This window comes from Melanerpes formicivorus, unplaced genomic scaffold (assembly GCF_026170545.1).
Source record: "Melanerpes formicivorus ecotype bairdi unplaced genomic scaffold, bMelFor1.0.p_v2 SCAF_19, whole genome shotgun sequence".
NCBI classification, from domain to species: domain Eukaryota; kingdom Metazoa; phylum Chordata; class Aves; order Piciformes; family Picidae; genus Melanerpes; species Melanerpes formicivorus.
In genome coordinates this window covers 6,129,571-6,146,033 of record NW_027142371.1, presented here as the reverse complement: position 1 = coordinate 6,146,033, position 16,463 = coordinate 6,129,571, and the positions used below count along the sequence as shown (strand labels likewise).

At 44.5% G+C, this 16,463-nt stretch overlaps 1 protein-coding gene across 12 annotated transcripts in view; it reads left to right on the top strand.

Moving 5' to 3' along the window:
* Positions 1–4,866: 4,866 nt before the first annotated feature.
* The window catches only part of ADNP (activity dependent neuroprotector homeobox), a 31,603-nt gene continuing 20,006 nt past the window's right edge, over positions 4,867–16,463 (top strand). For 3 of the 12 annotated variants that reach the window (XM_068149924.1, XM_068149922.1, XM_068149913.1), the window contains exons 1-3: positions 4,867–5,241; positions 10,309–10,431; positions 15,410–15,567. In XM_068149924.1, coding sequence (XP_068006025.1) covers positions 15,531–15,567 — 37 coding nt within the window. In that variant the 5' untranslated portion in view covers positions 4,867–5,241; positions 10,309–10,431; positions 15,410–15,530. Of the gene's footprint in view, positions 5,242–6,723; positions 6,820–8,065; positions 8,116–9,700; positions 9,793–10,308; positions 10,432–15,409; positions 15,568–16,463 lie in introns of those variants that run through there. The other 9 variants (XM_068149916.1, XM_068149917.1, XM_068149918.1 and 6 more) reach the window with 9 other exon arrangements.

Below are 16,463 nucleotides of genomic sequence, written 5' to 3'. Positions count from 1 at the left end.
TGGGTCCTGTCAAAATAATTATGTTATTTATTGTACAATGCAGAGGAGGTAAAAAAGACAAGCTGCTTGAAAGTGATAAATGACTGAAATACTGAAATTAGGTGATTTTTAAATCAATGTCTTTCATTAAGTAAATCCTATCTGAATGCAATGCTTCTGAAAGTGTTGACAACGTGCAAGGCATCAATCCTGTATCCACAGAAAGGCAGTAGCTTGTTGTGGCAGTACAGCATCACCTCCAAAGGACAGGACACTTGACTGACCAGCTTCTGAGGCAAATTTAAGAGTAGCTTATGACAAATTTCTTATTGGTCTGACTAAGGGATCAACCTTTCCTTTCATTATCCCAACCAACAAAGCAAACCTATCTTAAGCATTTCTAATCACAGACCTGCTGACTGTGAGCATCTTCTTAAAAATCAAGGAGAAAAGGAAGAGAGTACAATGTGTCAAAGGGTAGTTCTTTCCTACTTTCATCATGATATAGACTAAATGCAGTTCCTTCCTGGATACTTTTCCCAAAGTCATCTTCCTGGAAGAAGGTTAGAGAATGCTGCCAGAGGATGAAGTGTCTAAACACCATAGGAGCAAGATGGCTTAATGGGTCTTAAAAATCATCGTGAGGCCAGTGATATTAATGCTGCTGAGGATTAACTTACTTGTATTTATTACATAATTAATTATGTTAGGTGTGTAAAGCCATTAAGAGTTGTCTTAACTAGTGTGTATTTGTGTAAAAATTAAACATAGTACTGCCACTAAACTGGTGTGATTATGAATCTGGGCACAGTTTTGACCAGAATCAGCAGCACAACACATGTTCAATTACATCCATTCAGCGTGGGAATGCTAATTGTCTCCCCTCTGGTGTTAAGTGTTTAGTCTCTCACAATGACATGATTTTAGTGATTTTTCTAGTGGCCATAGTCTATTATGGGAAGTAACACCCACTTCTGTAATACAAAAAGTATATTAAGACTACTACCAACTTTTAATTTTGTTCATCTCACTCTGTACACACAGGAGAAAAATGGACTCAAGCCTCCTCTTCTCCTTCTTGCTCACTGCTTGAATTTTACCTTTAGAATCAGTCTTTTCATGCAAACTTTGAATTATTCTCAACCTTCTTTTCTAACTCACTGTTGACAAGTTTCACACTGTGCAAACCATCACAAAAACGCTCACTGAACTGAGAACAAGATCTTGCCCATCATTTGAGGACTGCTTTCCACATACACTGTCTCATCCTTCCCTCTCAAATTTTTCATCCCTGTTGTTGCAGACTTTACCCCAAAACAGGGAAGAACACATCTACTCAATCTTCTGCTACATTATCTTTCCCTCTTGTTGTTCTTTCCCTTTCCTTAAAAAACTTTGCCTGTATCTTCTTGTGCCTGTATCATCTTGTGCACTAAGTAGACATTTCTGCCGTGTGATGCTTCTTGTTCTAGCCATACCTAACCATTTCACTTCCTCTCATGCCAAATTCCAGTTTCTGAACTCTTCACAAATTGTTTTCATACACTGAGTGACACCAGTGGAAATGTTGTTTCCAGTTGGAAACTCCCTGATATTGTCAATATTTGTGTAAGTGGCTAGAGGACTCACTATCTTCAGCAGCTTTGGCTGCCAGCCTAGCCTGGAGGCTGCTTCTGTGTAAGCACCAAGGAAATACAGCAAAGGCACAAAATTATTCTGAAACTCACTCCCAGACTAGGACATGGAAAGATATCCAAAAGTCTATTCAGTTCTCCTTCCTGGATTCCAACTATTTCTGCATGTGCTCTTGTATCCTTTGCATATACCTTCATGTCATGTTCATTCCCTCAAATATCTATTCAAACATAACTTCTGCTTCCAATTGCATTATCATGTTCCATTAAACACAGTCCCTGTAACCTTCAGACACTTCTCACTATGTTTTCTTAAATTCAACTGTTACATTAGAAGGTCTGTGGGTCAGGGTTTTGATTTTTTTCTGGTTCTGTTGTATTTTTACACTAGTTTCTTTTCCTTGTTGCCATTGTACTTTTGCATGCTAGAGCCCTAAAGTATGGTGGTGACAGATACAAGTGAGTTAAACTGGACAATCCTCTCCAACCTTGCCCATCTTCCAGGCATAACAACCCAAGAGTGCCATGCCACCTCAAATCCACACCAGTGTTTCCTAACCCCCATTTTTATTTTCTGTTACTGCAGTTCATTTTTCTGTTAAGCTTTCCATTCTTATCATAGTATCATTCAGGGTTGGAAGGGACCACAAGGATCATCTAGTTCCAACCCCCCTGCCATGGCCAGGGACACCCCACACTAGATCAGGCTGGACAGAGCCTTATCCAGCCTGCTCTTAAACACCTCCAGGGACGGCACCCCAACCACCTCCCTGGACAACCCATTCCAGAGCTTCACCACTCTCATGGTGAAGAACCTCCTCCTCACATCTAGCCTGAATCTCCCGACCTCTAGCTTCATTCCATTCCCCCTAGTCCTATCACTACCTGAGATCCTGAGAAGTCCTTCCCCAGCCTTCCTGTAGGCCCCCTTCAGATACTGGAAGGCCACAATTAGGTCTTCTGTACAACCAAACACAACACATGGAAGTCCAACTCTCACTAAGCGAGGCAGCTGCTGTGGTGACCTTTCTTCAGCCCAAACCTTTTAGAACTGTTCATCATTGTAGGTTATTTTCTTCTTCTTTCAGAAAGAAGGAAAGTTTGTGTAACAAAACTGTATGAAATGTGCTGCAAACATTCCTCCCTTTCTTCTAAAATTGTAATTGATTTAAAGAAAATGGATGTCTGACTAGAGAGAGTAGGTAATTAGGAGTGTGTTACAATGCACCACTAATAAGGGATGGCTAAAAAAATGGCCAGTGGTAATGCATAAATTAAAACAAGGCAAAAAACCAAACCCCACAGCAACTAGAAATAGGTAGGTTCTAATGGTTTTGTTGTGTATTTCAGCCAAGAGCACCCAAACTGGCTTAAGCATCCACGAGGTTAGCTGATAGACTCTGAATGTGGCACTGGTTTAGCAGTGATTCAGAACATTTTCCAGCTTAGTTTCTTAACTGAGCCACCAAAGGAAAGTATCTGGGTTTGGAAGGTAAACTAAAGTTAGCATAGAAAAAACAAACCTGCTTCCCTGGCTTTTTGTAGTTGGGATGTTCTTCATATACATACCTCACAGAGGAACTTTTAAGTACCTGAGTTCGAAAAACCCTCTTGATGCTGAAACATGAGCTTTGTTTTCACTGGTAACTTTTGCCTGTTTCCATTCTACTGTAAAAGGCAGACTCTTTCCATGACTTACTGCTTTTTTAAGGAGCACTAACGTGAATACACAAGGAACATACCTGAGGAAATGAAGGTGTGATTTGCAGGCTGTGACACAAAGAGCGTACTTCAGAATTCTTCCAGACTAGAAAGTCATGATGCAAGCTAGTAAATACAATGAAATGTCACTAAATTCTTCATAAAAGCCATTTATGTGACTTGTGATAAACACAACGTCGTACACATTTTCAGGCTATCAGTCACTTGAAAATGGAGCTCCTTGAAGTTTATGAAGGGTAAGTAATTTAGGACATGCTTTTCTATGCATTTATACTTCAGGCAATGATTCAAAGACACAGACTTCTTTTTCTAGTCCTGTAAAGCTTAACTATTACATGTGCCACTCTGAACCAGAAAGGTTTTGAATGCTGAGGGTGGAAGGAATTACACTTTGCCTCATCTTTCAAGTGTCTGTGTATTTCTGAAGCAACATCATTGCCTTTCACTTGTAGAGGGGTTTTATGGAGCTATAGAATTTGCCCTCGCTCCTTGAAGAGATCTTCAATGTCTGTCTTGATCCACAGGGAAGAATTGCATGTGGGGTTGTGAAGTGGATCAGCTGTCCACACTGTGTGTTGAACATACATAGGCATGAAGCTCATCGCCAGACCGGCACACACCAACCTCTGGGTGCTCACCATCAGTAAATGCAGCCAAACCATGGTAAATGGGGGTTGGGAAAATCCGACACGGCTTCTGTCCCCTCACCGCATTTCTTGGTCAAACTCCCAACATTTTATGAACCATTCTGCAGCGTTTGACGCCAACCGGCCACTCACGCAGCCGTCACCTAATCACCCTTTAGTGAGCCTGGCCTGCGACTGACCCCAGCTCTGGGACCGGCCAGCCTCGGCTGAGCACACCGGCGTCCACGCCGCTCCCCCCCGAGGCCCAAGCCCGCCAAGCCGCTGTCCATGGTGTAAGGCGAGGCGAGGTTGGCGGAGGCGCCGCCGCGGGGCCCGGGGTCGGTCGGGGCAGGGCCCCGAAGGGCTGCCTGGGGCGCACGGTGCGGGCGCGCCCTCAGGGGCCGGTACTCGCGGCGGCACGAGACCGTGTGCTCACAGCCGCGCGGTCACGTGCGCGCGCCTCGGTCACGTGGGTGTGCCGCTCGCCAGGCGCGTGCCCCCACTCCGGCGGCGGAGGCCCCTCAGGACAGGATGTAGTGCCGGCTGGGGGCGGCGGAGGGATAACCAGGCGGCGTCAGCTCCTTCTTCGGACCCAGCCGCAGGGCGCGGCGCCTCCTAGCGGGGCCGGGGTAGATCCCGCCGCCACCGCTGCCGTCGGCTCCCTCTGTCCCTCTCGCGAGAGCCCCCCCCTTCCCCCCCGTTCCTGCTCCCCGCTGGGCGGTGTTATGTAACCCGCCCGTCCGGCGCTGCTGGGGCGCGGCCCGCGGGTCGGCATGGGGGCCAGGCCAGCGGGAATTCACCGGGGCTCGGGCCCCCTCCCCCCCGGGGCGCGGCCCCCTTCCCTCCCGCCGGACAATGAGTCCCGTATGCTAATGAGAGTCTCGCGTCACTTCCGCTCTTTCTCGGCCGCCATCTTGGCCAGGGCAGGTTCTGGGCAGGAGGGACCCGGCTGTATTGTCTGCAGGGCGCCCAGGGAGCTCCCCCCCCCCGCCCCGGAGCCCCACACCCCCCGCCCCGGGGACCGAGCCCAGTGAAGCCGCCGCCGCCCCCTCCCCCCCGGGACCCGCTCACCATAGGCCACCCCCCCCCCCCGCACACTCGCCCTCCCCCCCCCCCCGCCATCCAGCCCCCTTTGTCTCCCCCGCGCCGCCGCCGGCTCCGCTCCGCCCGCCCGCCCAGGGACCCGGGCGGCGTCAGGGAGGCAGCTCCGCGCACCCCCACCCCCAGCCAGAGGTGCCGGGGGAGCGCCCGCCCTCGCTGCTGAGGAGAGCCCTAGTCAGGTAGGTGTGTGCGTGAGTCCGCGGTCCGACCCGGGCGGGGGCAGCCCCCGCCCGCCCCCTCTCTTTCCCTCTCTCCGCCCGGCGGTGCCGTAGCCCCCGGCAACCTCGTCCCTCAACCCCGGCGTAGGGGTGGGTGTCCCGCGTCCGCCCTGAGAGGCAGGAGCCCCGCGACGTGCTCGCCGCCCTGCCCGCTGCAGCCGAGGGGCTGCGGAGTTGGCAGGCGGGCCCCCTCCGCCGGCTGTACACATGTTTAAGAGACTTGGAGAGGCTGGTTCTGCTCCGGCCGGTTGCGGGGACCGCTACGCTGTCCCCTTCCCTCCCTTCTGCCCGGGGCCCGCGCGGCAGATGCAGTCCCAGCCTCCTCCCTTCCCCCTCCCGGTTGGGGGGGACCACACATGGATGTGTCCCGAGAGCGGCCGTGATGGCGAGGGCTGCGTTGGCGGTAAGACGAAGTGAGCGGGATGACGAGTCGGTGAACGAGTCCCGCATCCCCGCGCTGCCTGCAGCGTCCCTGCAGCCGGGCGCGGGTCCCCGCCGGCGGAGTTGGCGCCAGAGCCAGGTCGGAGAGCAGCGGCGGTGCCGTGCGCTGAATGGGGAGCAGCCTCCCCCCGGCAGCCGGTGTCGCTGCCTGCGGGAAAAGGCGCGATCCCCGGCCGCTATGCTGAGCCCAGCACCAGCTGCAGGATGGAGCAACGTTGACTCACCCATCGCTCCATTCCCTACCCAGGGCTATAGTTATTGACACCCGCTCCTCAGACAAAGGCGGGGGAAATAAAACCGTGAAGCCCCGCTTAGCTGCCGGGAGCTGCACCCGCCCTGTCACGCATCCCTTTCGCTTGGCCGCTGCAGCCCGGGGACGGAGAAGGAAGGGGAGGGGGTGAGATTTCCGAAACAAGTACCACGGCGTGGGCGATGCTGGTGGTGCCCCTGCCCCCCCCCCCTTCCGTGGGCATTGTTGCCGGTTGATGGCCGTGGCACAAAATACCAGCCCCCACCCAAAATGCACCGCAGCCCAGCCGGCGCCGCCTGCGGGAGGCAGGCAGTAGGGGGCGCCCTCCCGTAGTTGGGCAGGGCTGCGGGGGGGGCGGTTCGGCGGGGCTGGGGGGGCCGGGCTCGGCGGCGGCCCCGCCACGGGCACTGCAACCAGGCCCCACCACCAGGCACTGCCCTGGACCCACCGCCCCGCACCGGCACCCTGGGCCCTGTAGGGAGGCGGGGGTAGGCCGTGGGCCACTTCCGTGGCAGTGCTAGGATGGGCGCTGGGAGCCCGTGCTGGGCCAGCGTGAAGCAGGGATGTGATTTTGGAGGATTTCGGGCGGTTTTGCAGGGCTCGTACGCGAAGCTCTGCGGAGGATGTTGGTGATTGTATCAGAACTTGGTTGTGGCTTGTGGTGCCATTCGCTGTGTAAACTTGCATGGCTTTCTCACAGGTTCTGAGCGCATGGCTGCAGCCCTAGGAACTTGCAGTCTGAGGCGGTGGCAAAGCATCCAGTGCTTTGTCTGGGTCCATGGAGTCCTGATAACTGGGGGCTTTGACGTTTGATAGTCTTTGCTTATTGGATATATTTAAGCTTTTTGGTAGGTGTGAAGGAGGTTTTCACTCCTTTTAGATAAGTTACCTTTCTTTTTCAGGTCGCTTTTACTGGTTGTGTTTCTATTTATTTTTACTATTACTTCCTGTTTGGAGGTAGGAGGTGTGAGGTAATGGAGATTCCTACCTGTCAGGGTAGCATGGACCAGCCGTAGCTGGTTCCTGTTTAGCACAGCTTGTGTGCTGCAGCCCACCAGCCTTGCTTCCTCTTGCAGGGTCTCAGCTACTTGGAAAAACTTTCACTTGGAAACTGGTCACTAATTATTACAAGTTGCCATCCGTGAGAAATATGGACCTTTCCATTTAAGAAACCCCAAACAAACAGAATAACATTATTTGTCTATTATTTTTCTTTTAGTGACAAACCAAACTTTAGCTCAGTTCTCTTTTAGCTGTGCGTTTGCAGATGTTGGGCAGTAATTCGATATCAGCAGATCGACATCTACTGTAATGTGCTGAAATCCTAAAACATTAAACAGAGACAACAGAAGAGAAACACCATGGTTAATAAGATTGCACTTGAGGCTGATGGATGTAACATAATTGTTACCTTTCCTGAAGATTATTACAACAAATACTTAAGAGAAAACAGAGTCTTTTTTGACACACCACAAATAACTTCTTCTCCAAAAGTAATACTAAGCTAAATGTTTTTCTACTGTTTTTATACTAGTGAGCTGCCCTTTACTATAATTACTATGATTTCTTAATTAATGTCTTTAAATTACTTTCTTATATCTAATAGAAATTAGATGCTTCCAGTGTTTGGGGACAGCTCTGTGAGAGCTTTGCAAACTGATCTATTTTTAGTGCCCCATTATTAAAAAAAACGTGTGTTTTTCTCTTGAAGTTATGGTTTATCAGACAGGTTTGTAGAAAGCATCACTTCAGGTTTCTACAGTTTATGCTTCAAAGTATATATGAACTACTGGAGCTTAAAAGTCATTAAGAGCTCGTAAGATCACTTGTGTAAAGTTTTAGGAGGGAGATGTTTGGATATGCAGGGGATAGGGAAGGTAAAACGTGGCTGTGTTTGCCTGTAAGTAAGACACTGCTCACAGTGCTTAGGAATGAAAAACCTGCAGGAGAAAGGGACTTCTGGACTGTTTTGGAAAGTTAATGCCCTGCAGTGTGCCCTGCAGTGTTAAGCATCTGCACAAACTAAACATCTAGGAAGACTGTACTCTTCAGGATGAGATTAATAACTTACTTTTTTTTCCCCTGTATACATAGGATAGAAGTTACCAGTTGTCAGAAGATGCCCATTAGCATTTTCAGATTTGGTATGTCACTATGGTGTATTACAACAGCATTTTAATTAAGCTTTAGTACTATAAAGTGTCATTTGTTAGATACTCAAACTGACTTCTCCACTTACTGGTTCACTGTTAAATTCTAGAGGAATGCAAGTACATGTTTTCTGTGGAAGGTAAATTTGGCTTCTGACACTCTGCAGAGTGAATAATAGATGATTATACCCATCCCAGCTTTGCCACTCCATAATAATAGTAAATACCGAGAGTAAATATTGAAATTTAAAGCTGCATTCCTGGAATACTGAAACATATCAGAAGCTTATCAGTGGTCAAAAGTCATACAGCCCAAATGTGTGTACTGTAAGTTTTTATTAGGATGGGAGCTGATTAGATTGATGTAAAGAAATAAAGCGGAATAAATTGTTTCATAGGAGCTAAGACAGTGCTCATGGGTTAATTATTTATTTTGAGGTGTCTGTGAATAAGATAGAATAGGACATTTAGTGTGGGGTTTTGTGGTGTTTGGGTTTCTTTGATTTTGTGTTTCAAGAAGGGGAAGTTACCTTTGCTTGAAGTTGGTTTAAGAGAGAAAAAAATCTTATAGATCAGGAACAAACAGAACAGTATCAGATATGATGAGGATCAATCTTAAGGGCTGTAGGACATGGGTGTCAGGAGAGGCAGTGAATAGCTGTGGGGCTGAATCATGTGGTCCACAGGTGTCATTTGATCTGCTTTGTCTGCATGGACAAAGGTGGGGTGTTTTTTAAATTATGAGTTCAGCTGAGCATGTTTTCTAGGATTTTCCTTTAAGATGCATGTAATGAGTTTGTTTAAAAAAGGTAACAGCTGGTGATGTTGGGCTGTGTCTGAATAAGCATTACAGTATATTTTGTTATATTAAGATCTGCTCTATGCTTAGGTTTTTATCCATGTGTGTATAGACACATATATATAGGGTATTTTTTTATTAACATGACTGCAAGAATGTAATAGTCAATGCAGACGCAGTCTTGCTCATAGAAGTAAGTATGTTGATAGAAGTGTGTATTTCCTGATAATAGTATAAGGGATGGAGATGAGACTGAAAGGTGCAGGTCTGAGGATGATACCATGTATGCATATTTTAACAAAAAGAACTTGTGTGTGTTGGGTTAAAAAATAAATCCTATACCTTCTGTGTATGTAGACAGCTTGTTTTGACTCACAGTGAGGGAAGAATGCCCTTGCCATCCCTGTCAGCATGGTCAAACCGACCTGCTCACTTTGAGCTTTCAAGGAAGTACTTAGATTTTGTCTAAAACTTGTGTACGTGTGCTAGCTATGAATAAAGACCTCTTCAGAGAGGGTGTAGCTCATATTTGTATACCTGCATGCCATATGCCTCAAGTTAAAAATGACATTGTTCAGAGCTTCACTCTAGCAGGCTGATGTTGAAAGGCAAACATGAGGCTTGAATTTAGTGCTTCATTCTTATTTTACATTAGTGCTTTGGAGATGTGTGTGATGGTTGATGGTTTTGAATAAGAATGGAATAAATACAAATTTTTTTGTAGTGAGTCACTTTCAGTTACCACCATTTATATCCCTCCTTTTATCATTTTGTTTTAAGGTGCCATTAAAGCTGATTTGGATGAAAACTGATACTGGCTGTTGTGTCCTAAACCTGTGTAGTTGACTATACCAACACATCACAACTTGCAGGTTCTTGACTATCCAGATCATGTAGCAAAACATTTCATTTAATAGCTGTTTGTCAAGTAGAGTCTAAAACAGTGTACAAGAAATAACTCAGCAACTGTGTAAACAGCCTGTCCACTGGAGTAGTACTTGAGCACATCTAGTCATTTAGGTGTAGGAGAGAGCATGCTCTCAAGCCTGGCTTCTCTGATGTTTCTTTCCCACCCCTGGCTGCTTTTCTCTCTTTCAGGCCTCAGCCTTCAGGCATTCTTTCACTCCTTTTTACCTCTATTGATTTCTGATGCCATTCTGGATCTGATAGTTCTTTGCTTGTGCTACAGCTGGGCCAAAGAAATTGTTAGTGATGCAGATTCATAGCAGCAACAGTAAGGGGGGGGAGGGGGGCAAAATGTCTCTTGAAATCTAAGTAGGTGAAATAATTGTCTTTAAATGCTTTTTCCACCCCCTAAAAATTCAAACTTAAGTTTGTGATCTTTTGTTTTGTTTTGTTTCCCCTTTCCTGCTGCTGCTGCTATGAAGCCTTTCGAATATCGAAGGTTCCTGAGTCAGACCGAAGACAGCAGTAGCTGAGGTGGATTAACGCTGGAATGTAGTCAGGGATTGGAACACTTGGGAGCTATGCTTAGACAGAAAGGGAAAGAGGTAAGAAATGTGAAGTGGTAAGACTGATTTTAAGCTCTTGTTTACAGACTTCACCCAATCATGTAATGCCAGCATTTGTGCGTAGTGTGTGTGAAGTGGTGAGGCAGAGAAAAAACAATTAGCATCAGCCTACTTCACTGACTGTTTTTACACTGTAAATACTCAGATGCTAGCCGGTTGGCAAGGTCCCTTCAATATCTAAAGTATCTGCTGCCTGAGAAAGCATGGATTGGCAGGGTCTTGGATGAGCTTGTCAAATTTGTATGCTTTCTTTTGTTGATTTGTTCTGCCATTTACACCAGCATGCAAGCAATGCATTTTACTAGTTGGGATACATGAAGGGATGCAGTTTCACTATTGATTTAAATAAATCTGTCTGTGCTGCCAGTGGAAGGGGTGGTGTGATCCATGCTACCTGCCACCTTGTACCAACCCTAGTTTGGGTGAATGTAGGAACTGCTCTGCCTGAAAATCACTCCTTTTTTCTGGGATCAGGTCTCTGCTCTGGCTGTTGGTACAGTGGTGGGTAATGTCAGGAAAACATGAGACAGATACGGCTACCATTTTTACTTGAAGTCTAATCTGATTGCAGTTTGACAATCGCTGTAACCCAATCATAATTTATGCTTATATTGATTACATGATTTGTTCTTCCATGTTTTACAGACACTTCTTTGTTGCTTTGTTAAACAAATGTTTTTTTGGGAGTTTGGGGTTGAAAATTTCAAGATGGTTCTTGGTTTCATTTAAATGGTAACTGCTAATTTGTGAAACATGCTTATACTGCCACAACAGTTTTTATTCTGGAATAGTTCATGCTTAGCTACAATCTAGATGAGGATTATTTTGGAATTGTAGAACATATTTGTGCAGCCTTTTTTCCTGATCACTGAAGTGTGGATATCATGGTGTAAGCAAATAACATCCTTCGTGCTTCAATGATCTTCAGTCTCGATTTCAAATTTCAGCAAGATGTGCAGGCTTTATTACATTACAGACTGAAACCTTTAAGAAATAGCCCTAAACAAGCAAGGCTATCATATTGAGCATGTATATTGCATATTGATTTCTCTGCACAGATGTGGATGCACATAAACATTTATCTTTGGAGGTCTTGAGCAGTCATAAAAGATGGCAGTAGGTGTAGCCTAATTCTTGGGCTGCTAGTGCTCCTAATTTCAAATTTCCTATGCACTGAAGTTTAGCATACGCTAGAGAATGGATGCAATTTCAAACTGCTTTTCAGAATGCAGTAGAGATTGCCAGAATTGGTATGGTTTTTATCATGGGTGTTCAAAAGGTCCTTCTTTAGGAAACATTAAAATGTAGCTAACAGCATTCTTAAACATACTTCAGCCTATGTCATTAAAATAAGAAAAGCCAATGGAAACTCCCAGTGGAGTGTAAGGTAGCATATTATTAATCAGTTATAAAAGTAAGGAGCTTTGGTTCCTAGAGCAATCAAAATTGGGCCATTTTGTGATTTATATTGGGGCATTCAAATTACAGAGCGTATAGAACTTTGGTTTAGTAGTAGAAGTTGATAAGGAAATAGTTAATTCCCTTTCAGTTTTGCAGTTAGTGTACACACCCACCAGATGGAGCTTCTGGCACCAGTGGAAAATTCCAGAAATCGAGCAAGAATAAGAAGTGTATGAATGACTTAGAAGATCTCTGTCCTGGACTGCAGAAGATATTTTTTTTTTAACCTTTAAATAAAAACTGAGTGTCGAGTAAGACCTCTCAGCCTTACTGATTCCTTTCACTAAAACCATCTTCTGTATAAGTTTCTTCCTCTGATGGGAAGTTGGTGTTCTCAGTTCTCAGCTGAAGCTAGACAGTAAGCTCCAAAGAAAGGAGATAAAACAGTTTCATAAGCCCTTGCTGAAAATTGCATATAAACACTGAAACAGCACATTGAGGTTTTTGGCCCAAGAATTTCCTCCAAAGCATTCTAAGTGGTTTGTTGTTGCTATTCGTATTACCATATGTTAAATGAACTTCTATCCTGAAGCAATATTTACATAAGATGTCCAGAGAAGTGGTGTAAAATGGTCCTTTTTGTTTGATACACAACTTGCCATTTTTTGGGGGCAGCTAATTTAATGTCTGCAGTGATTTTTTCCCCCTTTTTTTTTTTTTGTTTTTTTTTTACAAAAGGACTTTAGCAAACAAATTATTTGACTGTGAGGGGGTCTTGCACTATTTTCATGTCCACAGGGCAGCAAAAGGTTTACAGTGCTTTGACCAGATAGCAACATACATGTGTTGATTTCCTTCAGTTCTAATAATTGTAGTTGTAAACCAACGGGTCAGGGTTTCCCAGAGGGTTAGATGTGGGTTTTCTGTTCCTGTGATATCTTTTTAATGTCCCTAATCCTTGGATTAGGTAAAGGACACAAAGTAAAGAACCTTGGATACAGAAACAAGTTGAAGCGCTTGGGTACTTGTGCTCGCTGACATGCTAGCTCAAGGTTGGATTTAAGTGCTGGGTCTAACATGGCAGCTGTGCACACAGAAGTATCCAGCTGGAGTTAAGAGGTGTTTGTTAGACAGAAGTTAGTTGAAGAACATCACGTTAAGTGGGCAGAAGCTCCGTGTTGCAGATGGTTGAGCTGATAAGGCTGAGGAGCTGCTTTCTGTTTAAAATGTTGCCATGCCAGAGTAGAGCCCAGGCTGTTGCTGTTACAAAACAGCCTCCATCTCAGGATTATAGTGGGCTTGAAAAATGAACCCTTAGTTGTCTGGCATTTCAGATGTGCCGTTACACTGCAAACCTCATTACCTTCACAGGAGATGTGGGTGCACATCCCTCTGAAAACTAGGCCAGAAATGCTTCAGGAGGAAAGAGAAGAGTCCAGCAGAAGAAAATGAAAATGCCTCATGTAAACTAGTAATAGAGGTGTTGGGAGTTCACTTAGTGCAGGAAGGGGAAATAATTAATTGCAACTCTTAACTTTTCTAGGAAGTTTTTGGTAGTTTTCAGTTCTTAACAGCTTGTGTGTTCTCCGGGGTGTTTCTGCTCCTGGTATTTATGATTTGCACACTCCTTCCCTGAGACACATTTCTGATTCCTTACTATCACTTTTCCTTGCTCAGCTGTCTCTATTCTTTCCTTGTTCAGCTGTCCTGGAGTTGTCAGATCCCAGAGTCCCAGGCTCCACCTTGCTGCAGACAGGGCATCCTTGTGCTTGTGTGACTATAGAGTGGTGTTACACACTGTCACACTGGATAGCATCATTCAACATGCATACATGCAGAGGCTGCTTTTGTATTGCTGTAGGAACCACAGGTTTATTTTCTTGCTTACTTTTTCCTGTATTTTAAGAGATTTCACTCTTTTGCACTTAGCCTTCTTTGCAAATCTGTTTCATAGCTAGTCTTTGAGAGCATGCTGTTAAGTGCAGTTAGCTAATTGTTAAAAGTAGACTGTATTTTAAATGCAGATGGAATAGGGAAATAAAGAGCACAGCATCAAGAAACTACCAGGCTTGCTTTTTTTAGTCCAGGAATGTACAGGTGCTGTCACCTCTGACATGTTTCTATGTTGTGTTGTCACATATAAACCAAAAGCTTCAAGTTAAAATACTAGCAAATGAGGGCTAAAATAAAAGCTTTTTGGATTACATAAAGTCAGAAAAATGCCAGATTCTTGTCCGCAAGGGCAAGGGAAATTATACTCAGTCTCTGGGAGGCCCAGTATGGGCTGAAGTACTTCCCTATGCTCAGTATTTGTATCTTCAGATAGACCAGTTGTCACTGGTCTGCTCTCAAGACTGATCTGGTCCTCATCCAGAAGTGTGCTTTCTGCAATGGTGAGTCAGTGGGGAGAGGTAATTTGGACATAGTAGAGATAGAGGGGTACAGCTTCTACTTTCTGGTTGGAAAATACCTAAGTATGCAATAAATTAACCCACTGTTCTTGCTTATTTGAAGATACAGCTATGGTCATGCTAAAGCATCTGCAATATTCAGTTTTGCCTCAATGCAAAGTGTTCTAAGAAATCTGTCTTTTAAAATTTCTTACAATATTTTAGTATCTTCTGTTGAAACCATACTTGCTGAAGAAAAACGATCTGTACTTGAAGCTGTGGATATTCTGTCTGAATAATCAAGAGAGATTAAAAGCTAACAATTTTAAACATTAGCCCCTCATATTGCTTGGAAGAGTAATTATCAATTACTCAAATTTTGCTTTTATAAACTTTAGATTTCCCTGCCTAGGCTTTATGATACTAAGTCTGGTGTTTCCAGTCTGTCCAAGACTGAGATTCTGTCCATGGGTAATAAGTGGAGGGGAGGTAGCAGTCTTCCTACACAACCATAATCATTTACATGCCATTACTTAAAAAGGTTTACTTCACATCCTCCTACAAGCAACATTGTAACTGAAAATTGTAATCTGACTGCTTCCCAAATGAATGTGTATCCCTAGGGTTGTGGCTGACAGCCATGTCACCTGTGTGATCTCCCACAGTCTTGTGATTCAAGGTGGGACTGTATGGGAACCTTCTAGGCAAAATTCCTTCTTTAAGGAAGTGCTGTTGATATTGTAATAAGTGTACCTTACGTACACTTAGAGGGTGCAGCTATGCTGCTGGTACTAATAGCTCAGATGAAGCATAAATTGAGGTCATAAACGCTTCAGTCAAAAGATTTTATGAACTGTGAATAGAAGTGTTCCTCTCTGTATCCTGCAGGATTTCTGAACTGGGTAACTTAATTGAGAGGTGAGCACTAAAATATTCAAGTGGCATCACCCATCAGAATCTGTTGTTTAAGCCACAAACCTGCTCAGATTTCCCGCAGCACTGTTAACTTGCTGGAGAGCACTCCACAGTAGCTCTGTCAGCAAAGGTACTGTAAATGTGGTTTGTAATTAGCTTTGGAGTCCTTCACAATGAAACGTGCATTCTAAATGTAAGATTGCCCTTATTACATTTCTTATCTCTTGTCTTTAACACTTTGTTTTGTACAGCAGGATATGATCCTTCTTCTATGTCCGGGCTTTGGCCTCACACAGTAGGTGTAATATAATCGCTGAGGTGGGCGTTCTGGAGGAGAATTATTTTTGGAGGCTTTTGCATGAAACTTGTCCAATGAGTCTGAGACGCCCAAGCACCATTAATTTTGGAGGTAAATGCCTCATAATATGTACTGAATAGATTGGGAGGAACTAAGATTTTAATTTGGCAAACTATGGGCAAAAAATAGTTGAAAGGATCGTTCTGATAGTTCTGACGTTTGGACATTCTAAACTTAAAGGAACACCAACTTGAACTGTAGAAAAATTGGGTGTCAGGAGGGCTTTGAGGTCAATCAGTCTGGCAGTTTGACTGCATGTTAACTAGTTTGCTGGTTTACACTTTTTTTCTTCTCCTCTTTTGGTTTGTTCAAGCCAACAGAGGCAAAAGTGAAGGATGATTGTGATTACAAGACAAATGACCAAACTGCTTGAAGTACACACACACTGAAACAAACTGGGGGGGGAAACCTGTGACTTGTGGTATGGAAGTTCAAAGATACATAATTTTAAGTTGGATGTCCCTTTAAGTTGTTCCTTGGAATCTAACATGTGTCACTTGAATCTCAATTGGAATGTTTAATTTTTGAAATTCAACTGAAATGTTCTTTATTATGATATTTTCTATCATTTGTCTGTCAATTGGTCCATCAAAGGGATACATACAAAGGGATAAAGCCCAAGGGGGGGGGGAATCAACAACAAAACAAAAACAAATGAAAGAAAATATAATAATTAGTGCCAACAGTTTGGCTTTTTTAAAATGACAGATTTTAAATGTTGCTACTTGTCTGGGATGGGGGTGGTGGGGGAAGAATTGTTTGCATGAAGTATGATTTACTTACTATTTTATTCATGCTATTGTTATTGGAATAAAATCAGGTTACTGATAATATTATAAAGATAATGTATGTTTAAAAAGTTAATGAGTTAAGTTTGCTCTAGTAAACAGCAGTAATGTACTGGCACACAGCCAACAGAGATAGGAAAACTGTTTTAAAGCTTTACA